The 23,301-nt window shown below is 36.7% G+C and overlaps 2 protein-coding genes across 2 annotated transcripts; one reads left to right on the top strand and one right to left on the bottom strand.

Annotated features, from left to right (window-relative positions):
- Window positions 1-839, top strand: LOC133554583 (transcription factor HES-5-like). Its single transcript, XM_061903505.1, has 2 exons — window positions 1-129; window positions 348-839. The coding sequence occupies exons 1-2, from the start codon at window positions 1-3 to the stop codon at window positions 714-716; spliced, it is 498 nt and encodes a 165-aa protein (XP_061759489.1). The 3' UTR covers window positions 717-839.
- Window positions 840-10,972: 10,133 nt separating this feature from the next.
- her12 (hairy-related 12) lies at window positions 10,973-13,232 on the bottom strand. The gene is made up of 2 exons (XM_061902271.1): window positions 12,860-13,232; window positions 10,973-11,740 (listed from the first exon to the last, which is right to left on the bottom strand). The coding sequence occupies exons 1-2, from the start codon at window positions 12,926-12,928 to the stop codon at window positions 11,375-11,377; spliced, it is 435 nt and encodes a 144-aa protein (XP_061758255.1). The 5' UTR covers window positions 12,929-13,232; the 3' UTR covers window positions 10,973-11,374.
- Window positions 13,233-23,301: the final 10,069 nt, after the last annotated feature.

Below are 23,301 nucleotides of genomic sequence, written 5' to 3' on the forward strand. Positions count from 1 at the left end.
ATGCACTATAAAAGGGAGAGGCTCCTCCACGGAGGTTTTAGCACGCGCAACAAGAACAAAAGCACAGACATGGCTCCTTGCTCCTCGAACCCTTGCTGCGTGCCGGACACGGCCAAAGATGGCGTCAAAGTGAGTGTTGGCTTGGATATTCCTTCAAAAACATACTGTAATTTGATTTAATTTCATTTAATTTAGATTAATTTTATTTAATTTAAATTGATTTAATTTAATTTAATTTAAATGTGTTGTGTCAGATTTAATTACATTTATTTAAATTTTATTCATAGGTATTTTAAATGTGACATTTCGCCTTAATGAAGTAGTTCGGCCCTCTGCGTGTCTTTCAGTTGAGAAAGCCCATAGTGGAGAAACTGCGGCGAGACCGCATCAACACCTGCATCGAGCAGCTCAAAAACATCTTGGAGAAAGAGTGCCGCCAACAGGAGCCCAAATCCAAGCTGGAGAAAGCAGACATCCTGGAGATGACCGTCAGCTTCCTGAGGCAGGAGTTGCACAAGCGGCAGCATCATCAGCATCATCAGTCCACCTCCAGCAGCGATGGCGGCGACTTCAGCCGAAGCAAATCACACCGCCGGAGGGACTCTTTGCACTTCCTCTCCGCACAGCAGCAGATGATCCAGAAAAGCTCCTCCCCAGTGTGCTCCTCCCACAAAGGAACCAGGCTGCAGGAGAGCGGCGTATGGAGGCCTTGGTAGACTCACCATGACACCTCTCCTCACTTTTTGTGAAATATGCATTTCCAACCTTGCTCCGTCATGGAGTTCCTAATATTGTATCATCACATTGATGACATGATGTTTACGGTGCAGGCCCAATGTCTGAAAGCCTCATAGTGAGGTTGTTCCGCCTTTATTTATAAACCGGTACCTGCATTGTGAAGCGGGTCATATAAAGTCTATGGCATGAGGGTATGTTGTAGAAATATATATGCATGATGTGTCAAAGACAGAAAAGTGCTTTGAATCATGTGTCTTGTGTATCAAATTATCAAATTTTACTTGTTTTGGAAAGTCTTGACAAGCTGAATTTTCTTGTTCTATTGGCAGATAATTTTGCTTGGTTCTAATAAAATACCTCTCATTTTTGTATTTTTTTTTCTTGTTTTTGAACACTGACTTTTTGCATTGTGGAATTCAAATTTTCCTTAGAGACTAAAATATATGAAAAAATGAGGTACACTAAAGTGGTATTGAACATGCCCTTACAAATATATTAACGCTATCCACAACAGAAGGTGTTAGTTACTGTAAAGAATATGTTCATTATTTTGTAGGAGTGCATCTAAATTAGGTAGCTATTTCTCTGCCAGTCTGCATCTTCTATTTCTAAAAGCTACAGGCAACATCCCATTAAAAAAAACAAAAAACATCTATATCAGAGGTCCCCAAACTACGGCCTTTGGGCCGGCTACGGCCCGCTGGGGTCCAAAATGCTACCCGCGGGAAGTCCCAAGTTTAAAAAAGTAAATACAGTGGGGCAAAAAAGTATTTAGTCAGCCACTGATTGTGCAAGTTCTCCCACTTAAAATGATGACAGAGGTCTGTAATTTTCATCATAGGTACACTTCAACTGTGAGAGACAGAATGTATTTAAAAAAATCCAGGAATTCATAGTGTAGGAATTTTAAAGAATTTATTTGTAAATTATGGTGGAAAATAAGTATTTGGTCAACAATTCAAAGCTCTCACTGATGGATGGAGGTTTTGGCTCAAAATCTCACGATACATGGCCCCATTCATTCTTTCCTTAACACGGATCAATCGTCCTGTCCCCTTCGCAGAAAATCAGCCCCAAAGCATGATGTTTCCACCCCCATGCTTCACAGTAGGTGTGGTGTTCTTGGGATGCAACTCAGTATTCTTCTTCCTCCAAACACGACGAGTTGAGTTTATACTAAAAAGGATACTTGGATGATACAGCAGAGGATTGGGTGAATGTCATGTTGTCAGATGGAACCAAAATAGAACTTTTGGTATAAACTTGCCGTGTTTGGAGGAAGAAGAATACTGAGTTGCATCCCAAGAACACCACACCTACTGTGAAGCATGGGCGTGGAAACATCATGCTTTGGGGCTGTTTTTCTGCTAAGGGGACAGGACGATTGATCCGTGTTAAGGAAAGAATGAATGGGGCCATGTATCGTGAGATTTGGACCCAAAACCTCCTTCCATCAGTGAGAGCTTTGAATGGTTGACCAAATACTTATTTTCCACCATAATTTACAAATAAATTATTTAAAATTCCTACAGTGTGAAGTCCTGGATTTTTTTCCACATTCTGTCTCTCACAGTTGAAGTGTACCTATGATGGAAATTAAAGACCTCTGTCATCCTTTTAAGTGGGAGAACTTGCACAATCGGTGGCTGACTAAATTCTGTTTTGCCCCACTGTATATATTCTAAAATATTTAATATAATTTTTAAAAAATCTGTCCTTTCTAATCCATTATCTACCGCTTGTTACTCTCGGTGTCTCCTAGCAACTCAGGCAAATCAAATTGTCTAAAAATGCATTTTCCCATCGATAACGTAACATCATCGCACTCAGAAATTATATAAATATATACATATCCCGGCACCCGGCCACATTTTTTTAACCCAATGCAGCCCCCCAGCAGAACGTTAGTGGACACTCGTACTATAATCTAATGTACTCTGCATCAAAATATGCTAAGCAGTTCAATACAGACTGCAAAAACTGAAATCTAAGATGAATTATCTCAAATAAGGGTGATAGTTGCTTATTTTCTGTCTGATAAGATCAATTTGCTCACTAAGCAGATTTTATGTTAGAGTGTTGTACTTATTTTAAGTGTTTTGGTCCTAAATGATCTCAGTAAGATATTACAGCCTGTTGCTGAGATGTTATGACCTATATTGAGTAAAACATGCTTGAAACTAGAATATCAACTGTTGCAAAGATGTGTCATTAACACTCACAAGTATGAAACTACTTTTTTTAAAGTAATAATTTCTTATTTCAAGCATGAAAAAAAAATCATGACTTTGACACAATTGTGTCTCATAATTAAAACAGATGACAGCCAAATGGACTTTGCTGTTTTATTTTCAATGAAACAATAGAAAATATGTACTCATAATTAATTAGTTAATTAATAGTTAATAATGCTTACAAAGTACAAAGAAGAACTATGAGAAATACTCTCAACCTTATTGAAAATAAGATGTTCTGCATCTCAGTATGTCAATAATGACTGAATTAATTGATTACATATTACAAAACTATTGTGTATACTACAAACCCCGTTTCCATATGAGTTGGAAAATTGTGTTAGATGTAAATATAAACGATATACAATGATTTGCAAATCCTTTTCAACCCATTTCGGTTGAATATGCTACAAAGACAACATATTTGATGTTCAAACTGATAAAAAATTTTTTTTTGCAAACAATCATTAACTTTAGAATTTGATGCCAACAACACGTGACAAAGAAGTTGGGAATGGTGGCAATAAATACCATACAACCCTACCCCAAATATGTTCATACAATAATTATTATGTGCTTGTTTTCAGTTTAGTGATGCCGCATATTGATTTATAGGTCAACTTTACGTAATGACACCATTGTTTACTAGCATTGGTGTGTGTGCAAAAACAAGGGTGATGGGTCAAATGCAGAGAATAATTTTGCCACACCTAGTGTGTGGTTGACAATCATTGGTACTTTAACTTTAAATGATACGTGTATGCATTATCCTGTTATATCTCACATTCTAAATTGAAAAAATAATAATACAAAATAAAACATTTTTTTTATGCATATGTAAATGTATTCAGTTTTAAACATTCATTCGCTTTCTTCTTTCCTTTATGGATCTAAACTTTACCGCTGCCGGTATTTTTTTCTATATTTTTATTGTAATATTTTCAGACTATTTTTTTGTCACTGAGACCTATATTTCATACACTTACCGCCCCCAACTAAAATCAACAGGAAATTTGCTATTCCCACTTCAATACCACAACTGCATTACATTCACCATGCATTAAAGTCTCAAAATGGCGGCACCAAGGCGTCCTTATAAAATGCCCAAGCCACTTTACAACTGTTATTGTTATGAGACTGATGTATAACATGTGTGTATACAACTTTTTCTCTGTGTGATAATCCATCCATCCATCTTCTACCGCTTATCTGGGCTTGGGTCACGGGGGCAGCAGCCAAAGCGGTCCCGTCCATTGCTGCTTGCAGCTTTAATTTTTGTTTTGTTTTTGAACACTGACTTTTTTCAGTGCAGCTCGTCACGTGGAACCAAAGGCAGACTGCAGGAAGGACGACAAGGAAGACAACGAGACCAAATAAACACAATGGTGGAGAACACAGAGAGCGTGGCAAGGTTGCAAAGAGCTGGATGATACTGTAGCTTACGGTACTCAACATAAGACTACGTTCTGGCGCGGGATCTTCTCTTTTGTCCCAGGTGCGCTGATACAGATTGCTTGCTGTCGAGCAGTGGCGTGGCCGTGGTGTGGGAAGAGCGGGCAGAGGCGTGTCCTGGCTTTGAACAGGTTGTGTTGTCACGCTCATTATATCTGGCCACTGAAGGGTACTCTGCCTCAAATTGTGGTATGGAATCTTTTAGAGCAGCCATTCTAAACCTCTCATTCTAGTGGTATGCCCAAGAAGTTTGTAAATACACACTGGATGGCGTGTCATTGTTGACGATGTTTTTGTAATGTTACAGTGACCAAAGATATTAAATATCCTTGTTAAATAAAACCTTATCCTCGTTTTTAATGAATACTTAGGCCAACTACGCTACTGTATTTTAATGTTGGTCATTATAGTGGTACTTGGAGAGCCAAGTGTTTTCTGAGGAGGTACTTGGTGAAAAAACCTTAAAAACCTGTGCTTTAGAGTAAGTTTTGTGCGTTTTTTAATGTAAAATTGGTAATATTCATCATTTCAGTATTTGTCTTCTTGACCTTTTCACGACGAATTTATAACTAAACAATTATCTTTTAAAAGTAAAAAGGAAAGTTTTAGTTGCCAATACATTGTTACATTGTTGTTTGACTTGATGCTGGCAAGAAATTCCATTTGGGGTAGGGTGTCACAGAGACTTACACATTCATATCACATAAAATTAATCATACTCATATCATATGAAAAAAATGACATTTAGTCAATTAACATAGACTAAAATCACAGCTGTGATGTTACAACATGTAGTTGTAACTTTATTGCAATTAAATGCCATATCACAGCTATGTATTTATCTGTAACTTTATCGTAACTAACTGTAAAATCACAACTGTGAAGTTCCACCATGACGTTGTAACGTCATCGTAATTAACTGTGAAACGACAACTGTAAAGTTCACAGCATGCCGTCGCAAGTTAATTGTGATTAACTGTAAAATCACAATTGTGAAAATACAGGAAGGAAGGACTTAATTGTCATTGCACGAGTGCAACAAAATTGCAGCATAAAGTTGTAACTTTATTGCAATTAACTGTAAACTCAAATCTCTGATGTTACAGCACATTACTGTAAAAGTGACCATGAAAGTAATGCAATTATTAGCCAGTAATTTACTGTAAATCTAACGCAGGCGTGTCAAACTCGTTTTCATTGAGGGCCACATCGCTGTTATGGTTGACCTCAGAGGGCCGTTTTTAAAGGGGAACATTATCACAATTTCATAAGAGTTCAAACCAATAAAAATCAGTTCCCAGTGGCTTATTTTATTTTTCGAAGTTTTTTTTATCAAAATCTTACCCATCATGCAATATCACGAAAATAGACTTTAAAGTGCTAGATTTTCGCTATCTGTAAAGCCACCGTCCATTTTCCTGTAACGTCATCCAGTGATGCCAATACAAACAAACATGGCGGATAGCACAGCAAGATATAACGACAATAGCTCGGATTCTGACTCGGATTTCAGCGGCTTGAGCGATTCAACACATTATGCATGTATTGAAACGGATGGTTGGAGTATGGAGGCAGATAGCGAAAGCAAAATTGAAGAAGAAACTGAAGATATTGAGCAAATAGCTATTAACGCTATTTGGCGATCGCCTTCTAACCAACGATTGAGTGTCGCAGGAAATCCATACATCTCTGTGCCATGTCTGCCTTAGCATCGCCGGTAAAATGTGCAGACCAAACGATCGGGACTTTCGCATCTTGGAACACTGGAGCAACTAAAATCCTTCGATTGGTAAGTGTTTGTTTGGCATTAAATGTGGGTGGGGTGAAAGGCTGGATGCAAATATAGGTACAAATGTACATACAGCTAGCCTAAATACCATGTTAGCATCGATTAGCTGGCAGTCATGCCACGACCAAATGTCTGATTAGCACATAAGTCAATAACATCAACAAAACTCACTTTTGTGATTTCGTTGACTTTATCGTTGGAAATGCATCTGCAGGATATCCATACATCTCTGTTCCATGTCTTCCTTAGCATCGCATGTAAAATGTGCAGACCAAACGATCGGGACTTTCGCATCTTGTGACACTGGAGCAACTTAAATCCATCGATTGGTAAGTGTTTGTTTGGCATTAAAAGTGGGTGGAGGGAAAGGCTGGATGCAAATATAGCTACAAATGTACATACAGCTAGCCTAAATAGCATGTTAGCATCGATTAACATGCCGTACTAATCGATACACACTCCACGTAAGTCAACTTGAATCCGTCCCTGATCGTGTTGTTACACCCTCCGACAACATACCGACGAGGCATAATGTCTCCAAGGTACGGAAAACAGTCGAAAAAACGGAAAATAACAGAGCTTATTTGACTTGGTGTGTGTAATGTGTTTGAGAAAATGGCAGATTGACTACCTATGTGACGTCACAACGTGACGTCATCGCTCCGAGTGCGAATAATAGAAAGGCGTTTAATTCGCCAAAAGTCACCCATTTAGAGTTCGGAAATCGATTAAAAAAATATATGGTCTTTTTTCTGCAACATCAAGGTATATATTGATGCTTACATAGGTCTGGTGATAATGTTCCCCTTTAACAGTGAATAACATACAGTATCAATATAAATGTGTATATATAAAACATCTTTTTTTTTATGTATGCTGTTCAAAACCAAATCTTTAGATTGTACTGTATAAAACTGGCAACTCAGTCGCCACAGTTGTACCGTAATATTTGCAGGGTTCGTTTTTTTTTTTACAGCATATAAAATAAAATAAAAAAAAAATACATGGAATTGAATTAGGGACAAGCGGTAAAAAATGGATGGGTTGAATGGAAAAACGGTACCACTGTTTTTTTAACCTAAAAAGTTTTTTAAACTGTAAAATCTACGGTTGCTGTGTTTTATAGTGTAATATCACTCTATATTGAAAGCGGATTTTACTGTAAAAAAAATTCTACTGTAAAATTTTTACATGAAACGTTTGTTGGATTACCTGCTTTGTGTCACGCCTGTAAATCTGGTTTTATGTTTGACCATGTTTTGTTTTGTTTTCTGGACTCTTGTTCTGTTTTTTCACTTCCTGGTTTGTTTTTGTTACCATGACAACTCATTGATTTTCACCTTGCCCTCCTAGTCACGCCCCTGCCCTCAGTCCCGCACCTGTTCCTAATTATCACAGCCACTACTTAAGTTATTTTCTTTCTGTCCATCAGTCTGGGAACATTAACTTTCATTGCATTCTACAACCTTTGCTGCTCATTGCTCCTTGCCATTGATCCCCTGCTACGCACCTTGCTGTTTATGCCTCCCGTTTTTGTAACTGTAAGTTTTTTGTTATTAATTATGTTTTTGATAGTATCTTTAGGTTGTTTTGTAGATTGTATTGCCATTGTGCTGTTTTTGTTCTAAGTTTTAGCATAGATTATTATCTGCCATCAAGCGTGCTTTTTGTTTTGCCTTTTTTTTTCGTATTTTGAGTATAATTAAAACTATGTACCTGAATTCTCGCCTGGCTCGTCCTGTAAACCCTCTGCGTCGAAGGAGCACAAACAATCCTTGTCCAGGTCTGACACTTTGAAATCATAAGTGAAGCATATATTGAAGTATTTATCTTTGTTTGAACAATAACGTTGTTTTGAAATGTATGATGATATTATATTTAGTTTTATTATTAGAGATGATTAAAGTGTAAATATATGTCATTGTATGCACTACATTTATTTGTGTAATACATTTAACAAAGACATGCACCTGGGGATAGGTTGATTGGCAACACTAAATTGGCCCTTGTGTTTGAATTTGAGTGTGAATGTTGTCTGTCTATCTGTGTTGGCCCTGCGATGAGGTGGCGACTTGTCCAGGGTGTACCCCGCCTTCCGCCCGATTGTAGCTGAGATAGGCGCCAGCGCCCCCCGCGACCCCAAAAGGGAATAAGCGGTAGAAAATGGATGGATGGATGGATAAGGTACTTTGCTTACACATTATTTTCACCCCACAAATTGATGTGGAGGGCCATACCTGGCCCCCGGGCCTTAAGTTTGACACCGGTGATCTAGTGCAGTGGTTCTCAAATGGGGGTACGCGTACCCCTGGGGGTAATTGAAGGTATGCCAAGGGGTATGTGGGATTTTAAAAAAATATTCTAAAAATAGCAACACTTCAAAAATCCTTTATAAATACACTATATGTATTGAATAATACTTCAACACAATATGAATGTAAGTTCATAAACTGTGAAAAGAAATGCAATATTCAGTGTTGACAGCTAGATTTTTTGTGGACATGTTCCATAAATATTGATGTTAAAGATTTCTTTTTTTGTGAAGAAATGTTTAGAATTAAGTTCATGAACCCATATGGATCTTTATTACAATCCCCAAAGAGGGCACTTTAAGTTGATGATTACTTCCATGTGTAGAATTCTTTATTTATAATTGAATCATTTGTTTATTTTTCAACAAGTTTTTAGTTATTTTTATATCTTTTATTCCAAATAGTTCAAGAAATACCACTACAAATGACCAATATTTTGCACTGTTATACAATTTAATAAATCATAAAATGATGACATAGTGCTGTATTTTACTTTTTTATCTCTTTTTTTCAACCAAAAATGCTTTTCTCTGATTAGGGGGTACTTGAATTAACAAAATTTTCACAAGGTGTACGTCCCTGAAAAAAGGTTGAGAACCACTGATCTAGTGGTACGCCAAAGATTTAATTCATTATTTAAGTACAGTGTGTTATGTTTCCATATTCAAACAGTGTTACTGTTCAAAATGTGTGTAATGTTACAGCAGCCAAAAATATTAATAAACCTATGCCTTGTTTTTAATGAATACTCTGGCTTTTAACGCTTCTATATTTTAATGTGGGTCATGATGGTGATACTTTGAGAACCAAGTGTTTTCTGATTGGGTTTTTAAAAAAATAAAATAAAATAAAAAAAGTTTGAGGACCATTGCACTAGCTCAGGGGCCGCATAGAGAAAAATCTATTCCAACGTGAGCCTTAATGGTAAAATCATGGCATGATATCTTAAAAATAAAGAAAATATCAGATTGTTTTCTTTGTCTTACTTTGGCCAAAAATAGAACAAAAACATTCTGAAAAATATAGAAAAAAGTAAAGTTTAGATCCATGAAGGAAAGAAGAAAGTGAATGAATGTTTATAACTAAATAAATGTACATATACAGAAAAATGTGTTTTGTTTTGTATTTTTTTTATTTTTATGAATGAAGTAAAGTATTGTATTTGTATTATTTTTTTGAATAAATTAAGGAACTTTTGTGACAACCTTTTTGCAAAACACAATATAGAATCTGAGATATAACAGGATAATGCATACATTTATCATTTGTTTTCAAAAATGGTTACAAAAAAGTAGGACCTCCCACATTTTACTGTTTGACCCCATTATTATGACTTGATGGCACCAACACTAATGGAGAATTGGTGCTTGCAAAACAGCAGCATGCAGCTGTGGCCTGCGGGCCTCTTCTAATACTTATCAAATATCATTCCAGGGTCCAGAGATCATGCCGTGACTTTGACAGCGCTGCGCTAGAGTAAAAATATGTGACAATTAACACCATTCCCCTCTATTTCTTTGGTTTTGATAAGGGATGTCCGATATTATCGGACTGCCGATATTATCAGCCGATAAATGCTTTAAAATGTAATATCAGAAATCATCAGTATCGGTTTCTAAAAGTAAAATTTATGACTTTTTAAAATGCCACTGTTTACACGGACGTAGGGAAGTACAGAGCGCCAATAAACCTTAAAGGCACTGCCTTTGCGTGCCGGCACAGTCACATAATACCTGTATCTACTGCTTTTCACACACACAAGTGAATGCCATTCATACTTGGTCAACAGCCATACAGGTCACTCTTAGGGTGGCCTGTTTAAACAATTTTAACACTGTTACAAATATGCGCCACACTGTGAACCCACACCTAACAAGAATGACAAACACATTTCGGGAGAACATCCGCTGCGTAACACAACAGAACAAATACCCAGAACCCCTTGCAGCACTAACTCTTACGGGACCTACAATACACACACCCCTACACTTCAACCCCCCCAACCTCCTCATGCTCTCTCAGGGAGAACATGTCCCAAATTCCAAGCTGCTGTTTTGTGGCAGTTTTTAAAAAAATCATGCACTTTGTGACTTCAATAATAAATATGGCAGTGCCATGTTGGCATTTTTTTCCATAACTTGAGTTGCTTTTTTTTGGAAAACCTTGTTAAATTGTTTAATGCATCCAGTGGGGTATCACAACAAAATTAAGCATAGTAATGTGTTAATTCCACGACTGTATATATCGGTGTCGGTAATTAAGAGTTGCACAATATCGGAAATACTGGATATCGTCAAAAAAGCCATTATCGAACATCTCTAGTTTAGATTCATTTTCCAGAAAGAAAATGTAGCACTCAAGAACATCTTGGTCATGTTTATGATCAAAATATGAAAAAAAGATGACGTTTTTTTTTGATTGTTTCATTTTTATTGAAAATTGTCGTACAAAATTTGTTTTTAAGAGCGTAAATGTCATAGCAAAAACGGTATTACCGGTATCGTCACACAAACACATACATACATACATACACACACACACACACGTAATTTGGCATCCAAAAATAAGGAGAGAAATATTCTCAACACGGGGCTGTCAGGACAACAGGATAGGTCAGAGATACACTGTTACATCCAGCAAGGCAATAAACTCCACTGGAGTAAAAACCATCATCACGCACAAACATCTTTTAAATACAAAAAAAGGTAAAATGGATACTTAGTCATTGCAAGGAAGAAACATGGAAAATGAGCGAGAGCCGTCACTATTTGTGTCCATCAATATGATGTTAAGGAGCAAGGAGGGAAATGCATATTTCACAAAAAGTGAGGAGAGGTGTCATGGTGAGTCTACCAAGGCCTCCACATGCCGCTCTCCTGCAGCCTGGTTCCTCTGCTGGGGGAGCACACTGGAGAGGAGCTTTTCTGGATCATCTGCTGCTGTGCGGAGAGGAAGTGCAAAGAGTCCCTCCAGCAGTGAGAGTAGCCTTGCCTGAAGTCGCCGCCATCGCTGCTGGAGGTGGACTGATGCTGATGCTGATGCCGCTTTTGCAGTTGCTGCCTCAGGAAGCTGACAGTCATCTCCAGGATGTCTGCTTTCTCCAGCTTGGAGTTGGGCTCTTGTAGTTGGAACTCTTTCTCCAGGATGATCTTGAGCTGCTCGATGCAGGTGTTGATGCGATCTCGCCGCAGTTTCTCCACCATGGGCTTTCTCAACTGATGGACGAAAGAAACACAGAAGTCAGGACTACTTCATTATGAAGACATATCATGTGTAAAATCCCTATGAATAAAATCTATAAAATGCTGTAAAAGTTATTGAAATGCAATTATTGTAAATCAGATGTTGCCAAATTTTAAATGCCTATACAAATGAAATTATAGAAATTTAATTCAAATTATATTAAATTTGAATTTTAATCAAATTAAAGTAACAATTTCAAATTTTGCAGAAACCACATTGGTGAGAACTACCTAAAGAAGATATGTCACATTTACAATTCCTGAAAAACTAAATAAAATAAAATCTAATGGAACAAAATAAGTTAAAATACAATTTCATAAAATCCATAGCATTAGATGTTTGGAAATTCTGAGTCAGATTTTGCAATAATTTAAATGTAACGTTCGAGACACCTTAGTGAATAAAATAAAATAAGACAAAAATAAAACAAAATAGAAATCAAATAATTTAATTTAACCTACTCTATTTTAATTAGTAGTATTAGTGGTTGAGAAAATCTTAGTCAGTTTTTGCAATAATTTAAATGTAACTTTCGAAACACCTTAGTATATTAAAAAAAAAATAATAAAAAAAATAAACAGAAATAAAATAATAATTTGAATTAATTTAATTTAACTTACACTATTTTAATTCGTAGCATTAGTGGTTAAGAAAATCTGAGTCAGATTTTGCAACAATTTAAATGTAACTTTCGAAACACCTTCGCGAATCAAACAAAATATAAAAAAAAATCAACAAAATAGAAATAAAATAATTTAATTTAACTTACTCTATTTTAATTACTGTAGTAGCATTAGTGGTTAAGAAAATCTGAGTCAGATTTTGCAACAATTTAAATGTAACTTTCGAAACACCTTAGTAAATAAAATAAAATAAGAAAAAATAAAATAAAAAAGAAACAAAATAATAATTGTAATTAATTTGATTTAACTTAGTCTATTTTAATCAGTAGCAGTAGTGGTTTAGAACATCTGATTTTCAAACAAATGTTTCCATAATTTGTGTGTTAAATTTTGTATTATGTACATATTACATATATATATATGGAAACATTTGTTTGAAAATATATATATGGAGTCAAATTTACTTACTCTGATGTTGTCTCTCTCTGAGATCCTGGCAGGCTGCATGAAGGAGTCACTCGAGGAGCAAGGAGCCATGTCTTTCCAAGCAGATACAGAGAAGCTTCTTCCAGGACAGTTCCGCTGGCTGTGAAGTCCGTGCAAAGCGTCCGCTCCGAGTTTTATAGACGTGCATTAGCATAACAAAGCCGTGTGTCTCAGGCCGCGCTGGGGTTCCCACACTCTGACCAGTGGGACTCCGAGCACAACAATAGAGCAGCCATCAATAACCCACAGGTCATCTATCTGTGCTGGGCCTGTTTCCCAAGATAAGCAACAGGTGATAAAGCAGGCCATAATGTATACTAATCAACACATATTTAAGGTAAAATATATTTTTTAGTGAGGGGGAGACAAAAAAAAAAGAGGAAGGGGCTCCTGGGGGGGCAATGAAACGACCAAATGCTTCAGTGCAATAAAACAATATAAGATGGGAAGTAGGTGTTTTTAAAGTGTGTCGCACAAACAGGAACAGCGCGTAAAACGTTTAAGAGAAAAAGCACATCAGCTATAGGATACAATGATATGCAGAGGTGTACTTATAACAATTTTAAAGACAAATAAGAATATCACGGTGGATTAAATCTTTTTTTCTTCCTGCATGGGTGTTTAATAGAAAATATGGAGAAGGCTATTTTCCAGGCTGAATCGAATAAAAACCAAATACATTTTGCGATAAGAAATCATGCAAATCCAATGAATCTGCTGCAGACAGCCAAACATATTGAAACAAAACCTATTTTATTGTGAACAATTATAGTTTTACACACACATTGAACATATACAAATGACCCAAAAAATGTGTAAATTAACATCACTTTTACTGAAAAGTCTTGCTGGCAAAAACCTAGCCATATAGACGCTATCTTCATACTTTGCTACGAGTTCTTGCTTGAGTTCCATAGTGTTTCTCACCTTCTTTATCAAAATGACGACACAACTTTATTTAAAATGAAAAAGTTAAAGGACCAAATGATTGCCAATTCACACACACGCAAGGAGTGGCGAAACTATTTTATGCATTTGACCCATCACCCTTGATCACACCCTGGGAGGGGAGGGAAGCAGTAGGCAGCAGCGGTGGCCACGCCCAGAAATAATTTTTGGTGACTTAACCCCCAATTCCAAGCCTTGATGCTGAGTATCAAGCAGGGAGATAATGGGTCCCATTTTTATAGTCTTTGGTATGACTCGGCCGGGGTTTGAACTCACAATCAGGGGCGTCACTAGACCTAATACTGTACTGGGGCACACCTGGGGCACAAATAATTCATGTGAGCGTGCAAAGCGTGCAAGCAAAAACATTTTTAGCACTTATTCATCATATAAAATACATAAAATAGTGCTTTAAACTATGAAATAATATCAGATTATGTTGTACGGATCTTTGATTAACCACCTGAAATTAACTAATGCATTTGACCTACTTGTGCACTTTTTACTCCAGACTTCTAAACTGCTACTGGTAAAAGCAAAAAGGAAGAGCAATGAATCTTTTTGAAATATTTATTGCAGTAATCATCTGCAAATTTAACATCTACAAAAGTAAAACAAAAAATAAAGCACCCCTACATCTCTGTTTTTTTTTATATTATTTAATTTCCATTTATGGCAATGTGGCTAATCCTATTTCAGATACACAAAACTAGAAAATATACACAAAACAATAAAGCCACAGTAGTAGAATAAATGAACAACTGTTGTGTGTCTGTTCAGGGAATCATTTTCTGAGAAGTAAACTGTAACGTCTCCTTTTCATTTTTGCAAAGTGGTCAATCACTCTGGACAGACATAGAAATATTACAGTAACTGTTATACAGTTGACCAGTGGTTCCCAACTGCTGGGTCGTGACATAAAAGTGGATTGTGTGTCATTTTCAGTGAGTCGCAGTCAGATGTGTGCATGAAAAAAAAAAAATGTAAGGAGAAAAAAATCAAATTGTGGCAACAAAACCAGATATTTTTAGCCATTTTTCTATTGACTATTAGTGAGTATTTTAGCAAAAGGCAAACCGACTAACAAGTTGGAGGAGGACTCAGGACAGACATGGAAATATATTTTTTTAAATCTAAATGGGGCAACAAAACGTGATATTTTCAGCCATCTTTCTGAAAACAAATACTGAAATGTTACTATTTTTTCTGGAAACAAAACCAGATGCTTTAGCTGTAGCCATTTTTCTGGTGACAAAACAAGATTATTTTAGTCAAAGTCACACCGATTAACAAGACAAGTCTACTGTGCTATTTTTCTGTGAAATAAACTTGAATGATTTAAAAATTTGGCTCACGACTTGATGATATGGAAAAATGTTTTTCTTCCTGAAGATAAACAATTTGAGAAGCACTCAACTCACACATGCTTACTCCAAATCATCATTGATGCAGAACCAGCAGACAATAACCAACATTATGTTTCATGTTCATTGGAAATTCCCCCGACAGCTCGTACAGCAAATTAATATGTTTGTCTTGATACAAGGAATAACGTTAGCTAATTTAGCATCAACTTAAGACAATGATGTTGCTTAGCTAGCTAGGACTTCACTTACATCTCTCATTCCTCGCTTCTTCTTCCCTGCTGCGGGCGAATAACTTTTTTAAATCCATCTAGGAGTTACAGTTTGAGTCAAATCAAAATCAAAATAATGTAATTAACAAATGGTTGTTGGCTAACGTCACCTACCTCACGCAGTGATTCTCATCCCCTCTCTCTCTCTCAACTAAAGTCTCGATCCACACGTGAATAAATTACCATATTAAGTAGCCATGTGCTCATTGTTACGTGGAGTGAATACAGTAGCAATCAATTACCATACTAAGTAGTATGTGCGCTGTTCTCTATGTTATGTAGACTTAAAACTCTGAAGCGTTTTTTTTTTATTGGTGAAAGTTTTACTGGGGCACTGCAGATCAACAGTGGGGCAGGTGCCCCAGTGAAATATGTCTGGCGACGCAGCTGCTCACAACCTACCTATCTCAGAGCAGACACTCTAACCACCAGGCGACAATTTAGGGTCTACAATTAGCCGACCAAACATTTTTTGGGCGTTTCGAAAAAACTATGCAAACATGCAAATTCCACACGTAACTCAACCAACTAAGATCCGAACCCAGATCTCCAATTATTACAGCTATGCCATCATGCTGTATTCAATTTGCTGACATTGCATTTTTGCAATTATATTAGGTGTATGTCCACATCAAAAACAGATATGTTAAATTAAAAAAGCACATTTCCCACTGGGGAGTTTAAGAAAAACCTCCATCCACAATGGTTGTTTAAAAAGGTCTTAAAATCAATCAATAAATAATCAATAAAATCCTGAAAAAACAGCAACAACTGAGTTGTTTTGGCATAAAAACACCTGTGTGCATCATAACAGTAACCCAGCAGGCACAAGACATTGATAAATGTATTATACGTACATGTCCTTTAAAAGAACAAAGCAAAATTGTTGTATTTGTAAATTGATAGGGACGTTGTAAGTGGTAGAAAATTGATGGATGGAGACAACATTGATGTCCAACGTTGGGCACAATGTAGGTTAAGAAATTACCAAATTTCTATGGTTAAATCAACGTCGCCAATAAACATGTTTCAACGTTGTAGAATACTGGTTGGGAGATAACCACATTTCAATGGTCAAATCAACGTCAGAACCCAAGATTGATTAAACGTCGTCAAAAAGCAAGTTGTTTCAACATTAGGTTTTAGTTGCTTAACGTCAGGACCTATATCAATAAGTTCTCAATGTTGTTTTAATGTCTTGTGCCTGGTGGGAATATACTATATATCATTACATATAAATATTATCGTATGAAATTATAACAATGACATGTACATTATCTTTCAAATCAGAACACGCAGTTCAGGAAACATCATGGATGTTTTCTTTTAATTGCACACACGCGTGTCGACAAAATTAAATTAAAACCAGTAAATCCTTAAAACATGAGATAATGTCGCAAATTTCTTATGACACGGACCAAAAAGCTCAATTTTACCCGTCAACACTTAAACGCTGAAGCTGACGTTTTTGAAAGTCTCCACTCCGGCCGGATTTTTCCAACAGCCCCACATTTGCGTGTTGACAAGAGGCCAAATCATATATATTACCCATCCATCCATTTTTTACCGCTTATTCCCTTTTGGGGTTGCGGGGGGCGCTGGCGCCTATCTCAGCTATTATATTAAATAATATTATTTCACTCACTGTCAGCTTCCCGTTTCTGCATCCTTGTGTTCCCGCTGCTAAGCTGCACTCCGGCTTGACAGACGAAGTCCCAAAAATTGCTTAAAAAAACGTAAACAGCTCGACCGTGACCAGGTCATGTTTTGTTTTATGTTTGTTTTAGCTTCGCCTATGTTTTGAGTCTATTTCTGTTTCAGCACTCTTTCCTTTTGTTTACTTGCTTGTTGCAACACGCGCTGATTAGACACACAGGTTTCTTTTTACTGATATGTGTCTCCGCCTGCTGCCGCCACTAATCACTCACCTTTATATACCCATCTCACTCTGTCAGTCATTGCGGGATTATTGTTTGCCACTGGGAACAGTTACGTTTGGTGCAATCCATGCTACTGTCAATTTATTATGCAAGCTTCACGCTGCGACCTTGGTCCTTGTTTTGCAACACTAAATTTGCCTTAACGGATCAGCAGAGTGGAAAAACAAGTTAACTTCATACGCTTATATGTGGTTCATTGTATCCATTAAACCATGGGTCGGCAACCCAAAATGTTGAAAGAGCCATATTGGACCAAAAATACAAAAACAAATCTGTCTGGAGCCGCAAAAAATTAAAAGCCTTATTACATACAGATAGTGTGTCATGAGATATAAATTGAATTATAAGAACTTAAAGGAAACTAAATGAGCTCAAATATAGCTGCTACACATAAGGCATAATGATGCAATATGTACATACAGCTAGCCTAAATAGCATGTTAGCATCGATTAGCTTGCACTCATGCAGTGACCAAATATGTCTGATTAGCACTCCACACAAGTCAATAACATTACAAAACTCACCTTTTTGCATTCATGCACAACGTTATAAGTTTGGTGGACATAATGAGACAGAAAAAGATGTGGCATAAATCACATCTTAGAAAGTCGGAGAAAGTTATGCATGTAAACAAACTAGGGCTAGTTCAATGACCGCCAAAATTAGTAGGACAAAACGGCGCTTGCCAAATACTCGAATCAGTGAAGTATGTTTAATACAGTGTGCTTTATAACAATTAGGGAGGTTTGTGTCATGTTTGTCCTCCTTCAGAAACCAAATTAAAACAAAAAATGTTTTTTTCCCCTCATCATTTCCATTTTTCATATATTTTTGAAAAAGCTCCAGAGAGCCACAAGGGCGGCGCTAAAGAGCCGCATGCGGCTCCAGAGCCGCGGGTTGTAGACCCCTGCATTAAACCATATTCAATCGCATTTAAAATCCGCAAAGTATCTAAAACCAAAGCCTAAACATCACAAAATGCCACAAATTCTGTCAGCCATCTTGAATATTCCACTCAGAATACTTTCAGCTATTTCCGGAGATTGATGTCACAATGGGAACACTTTTGCGCTCTGACCATAGTATCAGATCAGTCAGACTAAAAATGCACAAAAATTAGACAGAGATGTGCTGCCTATCATTCACAATCTCTATATAAGACATGAACACATGTGTTTTTCTTTTTTTATGCATTCAAAATCTTAAATTAAAAAAATGCATTAAAAGTCAGTTAACAATTTAGTCAATGGGGACTCTCTATTTTGCCCACAAAACCCTCTAAATACCCATCCAAAACCCGCCACAGTACTATTTATACATATCGTAATGTTAGCTATATTTAGAAAAGAGGGACTAGAATGAAAACAATACAGTTAGCTATAGTTAGCTTAGTTAACAAACAAGGACTAGAATGTCAACAATAACGTTAGCTATAGTTAGCAAAGAGGGACATATAATTTAAACTATAAAATAAGCTATAGTTAGCAAAGTGGGACTAGAATATAAACAATAAAGTTAGCTATAGTTAGCAAAGCGGGACTAAAATTGTAAACTATAAAGTTAGCTATAGTTAGCAAAGTGGGACTAGAATGTAAACAATACAGTTAGCTATAGTTAGCAAAGTGGGACTAGAATGTTAACAATAAAGTTAGCTATAGTTAGCAAAGTGGGACTAGAATGTAAACAATGAAGTTAGCTATAGTTAGCAAATAGGGACTAGAATGTAAACAATACAGTTACCTATAGTTAGCAAAGAGGGACTAGAATGTTAACAATAAAGTTAGCTATGGTTAGCAAAGAGGGACTAGAATATAAACAATACAGTTAGCTATAGTTAGGAAAGTGGGACTAGAATATAAACAATAAAGTTAGCTATAGTTAGTAAAGAGGGACTAGAATGTAAACAATAAAGTTAGCTATAGTTAGCAAAGTGGGACTAGAAAATAAACAATACAGTTAGCTATAGTTAGCAAAGAGGGACTAGAATGTAAACAATAACGTTAGCCATAGTTAGCAAAGAGGGACTAGAATATAAACAATACAGTTAGCTATAGTTAGCAAAGTGGGACTAGAATGTAAACAATAAAGTTAGCTATAGTTAGCACAGTGGGACTAGAATGTAAACAATAAAGTTAGCAATAGTTAGCAAAGTGGGACTAGAATGTAAACAATAAAGTTAGCTATAGTTAGCAAAGTGGGACAAGAATATAAACAATACAGTTAGCTATAGTTAGCAAATAGGAACTAGAATTTAAACTATAAAGTTAGCTATAGTTAGCAAAGAGGGACTAGAATGTAAACAAAGTTAGCCATAGCAAGAGGGACTAGAATGTAAACTATAAAGTTAGCTATAGTTAGCAAAGATGGACTAGAATGTAAACTATAAAGTTATCTATAGTTAGCAAAGTGGGACTAGAATGTAAACAATACAGTTAGCCATAGTTAGCAAAGGGGGACTAGAATGTAAACTATAAAGTTAGCTATAGTTAGCAAAGAGGGACTAGAATGTAAACTATAAAGTTGTCTATAGTTAGCAAAGTGGGACTAGAATGTAAACAATACAGCTAGCAAAGAGGGACTAGAATGTAAACTATAAATGTATCTATAGTTAGCAAAGAGGGACTAGAATGTAAACAACTAAGTAGCAGTTCAAAAGTTTCCTTCACGCGCTCCACTCTGTCAGGTGTGAAGATTGCCTCGAGCCTCCCCACTCCCACGCGACAGGACGAGACCACGTGCCGCGGTGACGCACTTACGACAACAAACGCACGCGCTCGTGTAAGAAACGGCGCCTGCTCGTTCGGTGACGTCACACAGCCAGACGGCCATTTTATTAGGTACAGATTATTAATCTAATTTCTCATTGCCGGGAGCTCAAACCACGCGTAAACGTTTTTGTGCCTCTGTAGGCGGAGTAAAACTATGGAACAAACTGGATTTACAACACAAGCAATGCCAAACTATTAATCACTTTTAAACTATTATACAAACATCGGGTCTGGTTTAAATATAGAGATGAGGGTCTTTAATTTGACTTGCTGTTGTTCTTTGTCTCAAAGTGTTAACTTGTGCTCAATGTTTACCTTACCATTATTGCTATGTTGTCTATTACCATTGTTGGTATATTCATTATTCCTACACTATTGATACAAATTATTGTCCCAGTGTAATAATTATTGTTACCTGTGGTAATGCCACTATGATACAACGTTTGTATTATAATCCTTGAACAAATTAACAGTGAAACTCATGTGAATAATCACTGAATGGAGTATTGGGGGTGGGAATAAATCCCACTCCCTTTCAGGCAAAACTGGAGAATCATGTATTACATACTACACATTACCCTTTGCACTATATTAATTTATATTATTATGTCTTGTCAACTTTGTTTTTTTTTATCTTATTTTCATGTCATTGCCTGAAATAAATAAATAGATGGAAAAAAAATTTAATGAATCAGATGCCAATGACTAATTGTGCATTTACAGCAGGGGTTGGAAACCTTTTTGGCTGCGAGAGCCATGAGAGTCAAATATTTCAAAATGTATTTCCGTGAGAGCCATATAATATTTTTTTAACACTGAATACAACTAAAAGTGTGCATTTTTAAGTGAAACCAACAGTTTTAGAGTATAATATGTCTCTTAATCTTTTGAATAAAATTGTTATTCTGAAGCTAACCAATAATAAATAAAATACTTCTTACCATTAATGCGACTTTTTGAACAGTTGCGTTAGAAAACGGATGGATGGATTAAAATGCATGAGAATGTTTTATACTTTGAACGTTATTTTTAACACTGTAATAACAAGCAGAATTATTTATTACTTATCGTGTTAAGCAATGCCAGCTAAAATGTATCAAAGAGCAGGCATAAAAAGAGCCACATCTGGCTCGAGAGCCATAGGTCCCATACCCTTGATTTACAGGATAATAATGCCAAATCAAAGCTTTTTGTTGAACGCAGCTGCTTATGAGGCGCGAATGATCTATAATGACACAAACTCGGTCAAAACCAAGCATTGTTATTGTAACCTATTTTTATGGGCTTGCCTCTTTGTGATGTTAAAGGCCTACTGAAATTATATTTTCTTATTTAAACGGGGATAGCAGGTCCATTCTATGTGTCATGCGTGATAATTTCGCGATATTGCCATATTTTTGCTGGAAGGATTTAGTAGAAAACATCGACGATAAAGTTCGCAACTTTTGGTCGCTAACAGAAAAGCCCTGCCTTTACCGGAAGTCGCAGACGATGACGTCACCCGTTGATGGCTCCTCACATCCTCACATCCTCACATTGTTTTTAATGGGAGCCTCCAACAAAAAGAGCTATTTGGACCGAGAAAACGACAATTTCCCCATTAATTTGAGCATGAATTGATTAACGTGGACCCCGATTTAAACAAGTTGAAAAACTTATTCGGGTGTTACCATTTAGTGGTCAATTGTACGGAATATGTACTGAACTGTGCAATCTACTAATAAAAGTATCAATCAATCAATCAATCAATCAAAAGAGGATGAAAGATTTGTGTTTAAGGATATTGATAGCGATGGACTAGAAAAAAAAAATTAAATAAAAAAATCAAGTAAAAAAAAACGCGATTGCATTGGGACGGATTCAGATGTTTTTAGATACATTTACTAGGATAATTCTGGCAAATCCCTTATCTTTCTATTGTGTTGCTAGTGTTTTAGTGAGATTAAATAGTACCTGAGAGTCGGAAGGGTGTGTCCACGGGTGTCTTGAGGCCAGTCTCTGATGGAAGTCGACGGCAGCTATGGACGGCACAAGCTCAACTGATCTCCGGTAAGTGGCGACTTTTTACCGCAATTTTCTCACAGAAAACAGCTGGTTGACATTTGGTCGGGATCCATGTTCGCTTGACCGCTCTGATCCTTAGGAAAGCTTCACCTCTGGGAATTTTAAACAAGGAATCACCGTGTGTTTGTGTGGCTAAAGGCTAAAGCTTCCCAACTCCATCTTTCTACTTTGACTTCTCCATTATTAATTGAACAAATTGCACGCGTACACGTCATCATTCCGCGACGTTTTCAACAAGAAACTCCCGGGAAATTTAAAATTGCAATTTAGTAAACTAAAATGGCCGTATTGGCATGTGTTGCAATGTTAATATTTCATCATTGATATATAAACTATCAGACTGCATGGTCAGTAGTAGTGGGTTTCAGTAGGCCTTTAAGTTCCTGTTATAATCTGTTATGCAGTATATGCCTTGAGCTCTTATTTTGAAGGCGCTTAGGGTGGAAGTGGTGACACTTTGTATATGTCGCCTGTACTGTATAAAACTTCAACATAAACACGAAGGCTCCAGTTTTACACGAGGACCACTTTATTTCCTTTCTTTCAAAACCTGCGATCTACTTACCATTAATTGACTAACGTGGACCCCGACTTAAAAAAGTTTAAAAACTTATTCGGGTGTTACCATTTACTGTTCAATTGTACGGAATATGTACTGTACTAATAAAAGTGTCAATCAATCACACTACATACAATGTGTCACCACTTCCGCTTTTAGAGCCTTAAAAGTAAGAGCTCAAGGCATATACTGAATAATAATAATAATTTAACATCACAAAGAGGCAAGCCCATAAAAATAAGTTACAATATCTTTGTGAAGGCAGAATTTGTGCAACTTACACCAATGCAGGTGTGCCTAATGTGTCGGATTAGTGTCATCTTTAATGGAATTATCACCGGCTGCCAGAGCTCCTCCTCCTGTGTGTGTGTGTGTGTGTGTGTGTGTGTGTGTGTGTGTGTGTGTGTGTGTGTGTGTGTGTGTGTGTGTGTGTGTGTGCCCGCTTTCCCACCAGTTCCCAACATGCAGCACAAAAGCCTCCACCATGGTCCTCCATGCTCCACTGGGAA

Source organism: Nerophis ophidion, linkage group LG06, assembly GCF_033978795.1.
Source record: "Nerophis ophidion isolate RoL-2023_Sa linkage group LG06, RoL_Noph_v1.0, whole genome shotgun sequence".
NCBI classification, from domain to species: domain Eukaryota; kingdom Metazoa; phylum Chordata; class Actinopteri; order Syngnathiformes; family Syngnathidae; genus Nerophis; species Nerophis ophidion.

Bases quoted from the DNA above. Each gene is read 5' to 3' on its own strand.
- LOC133554583 (XM_061903505.1), top strand. From the start codon at position 1: ATGCACTATAAAAGGGAGAGGCTCCTCCACGGAGGTTTTAGCACGCGC. The intron at 130-347 runs GTGAGTGTTGGC...CGTGTCTTTCAG, and splicing joins CGGCCAAAGATGGCGTCAAA to TTGAGAAAGCCCATAGTGGA.
- her12 (XM_061902271.1), bottom strand. From the start codon at position 12,928: ATGGCTCCTTGCTCCTCGAGTGACTCCTTCATGCAGCCTGCCAGGATC. The intron at 11,741-12,859 runs GTAAGTAAATTT...TTCGTCCATCAG, and splicing joins CAGAGAGAGACAACATCAGA to TTGAGAAAGCCCATGGTGGA.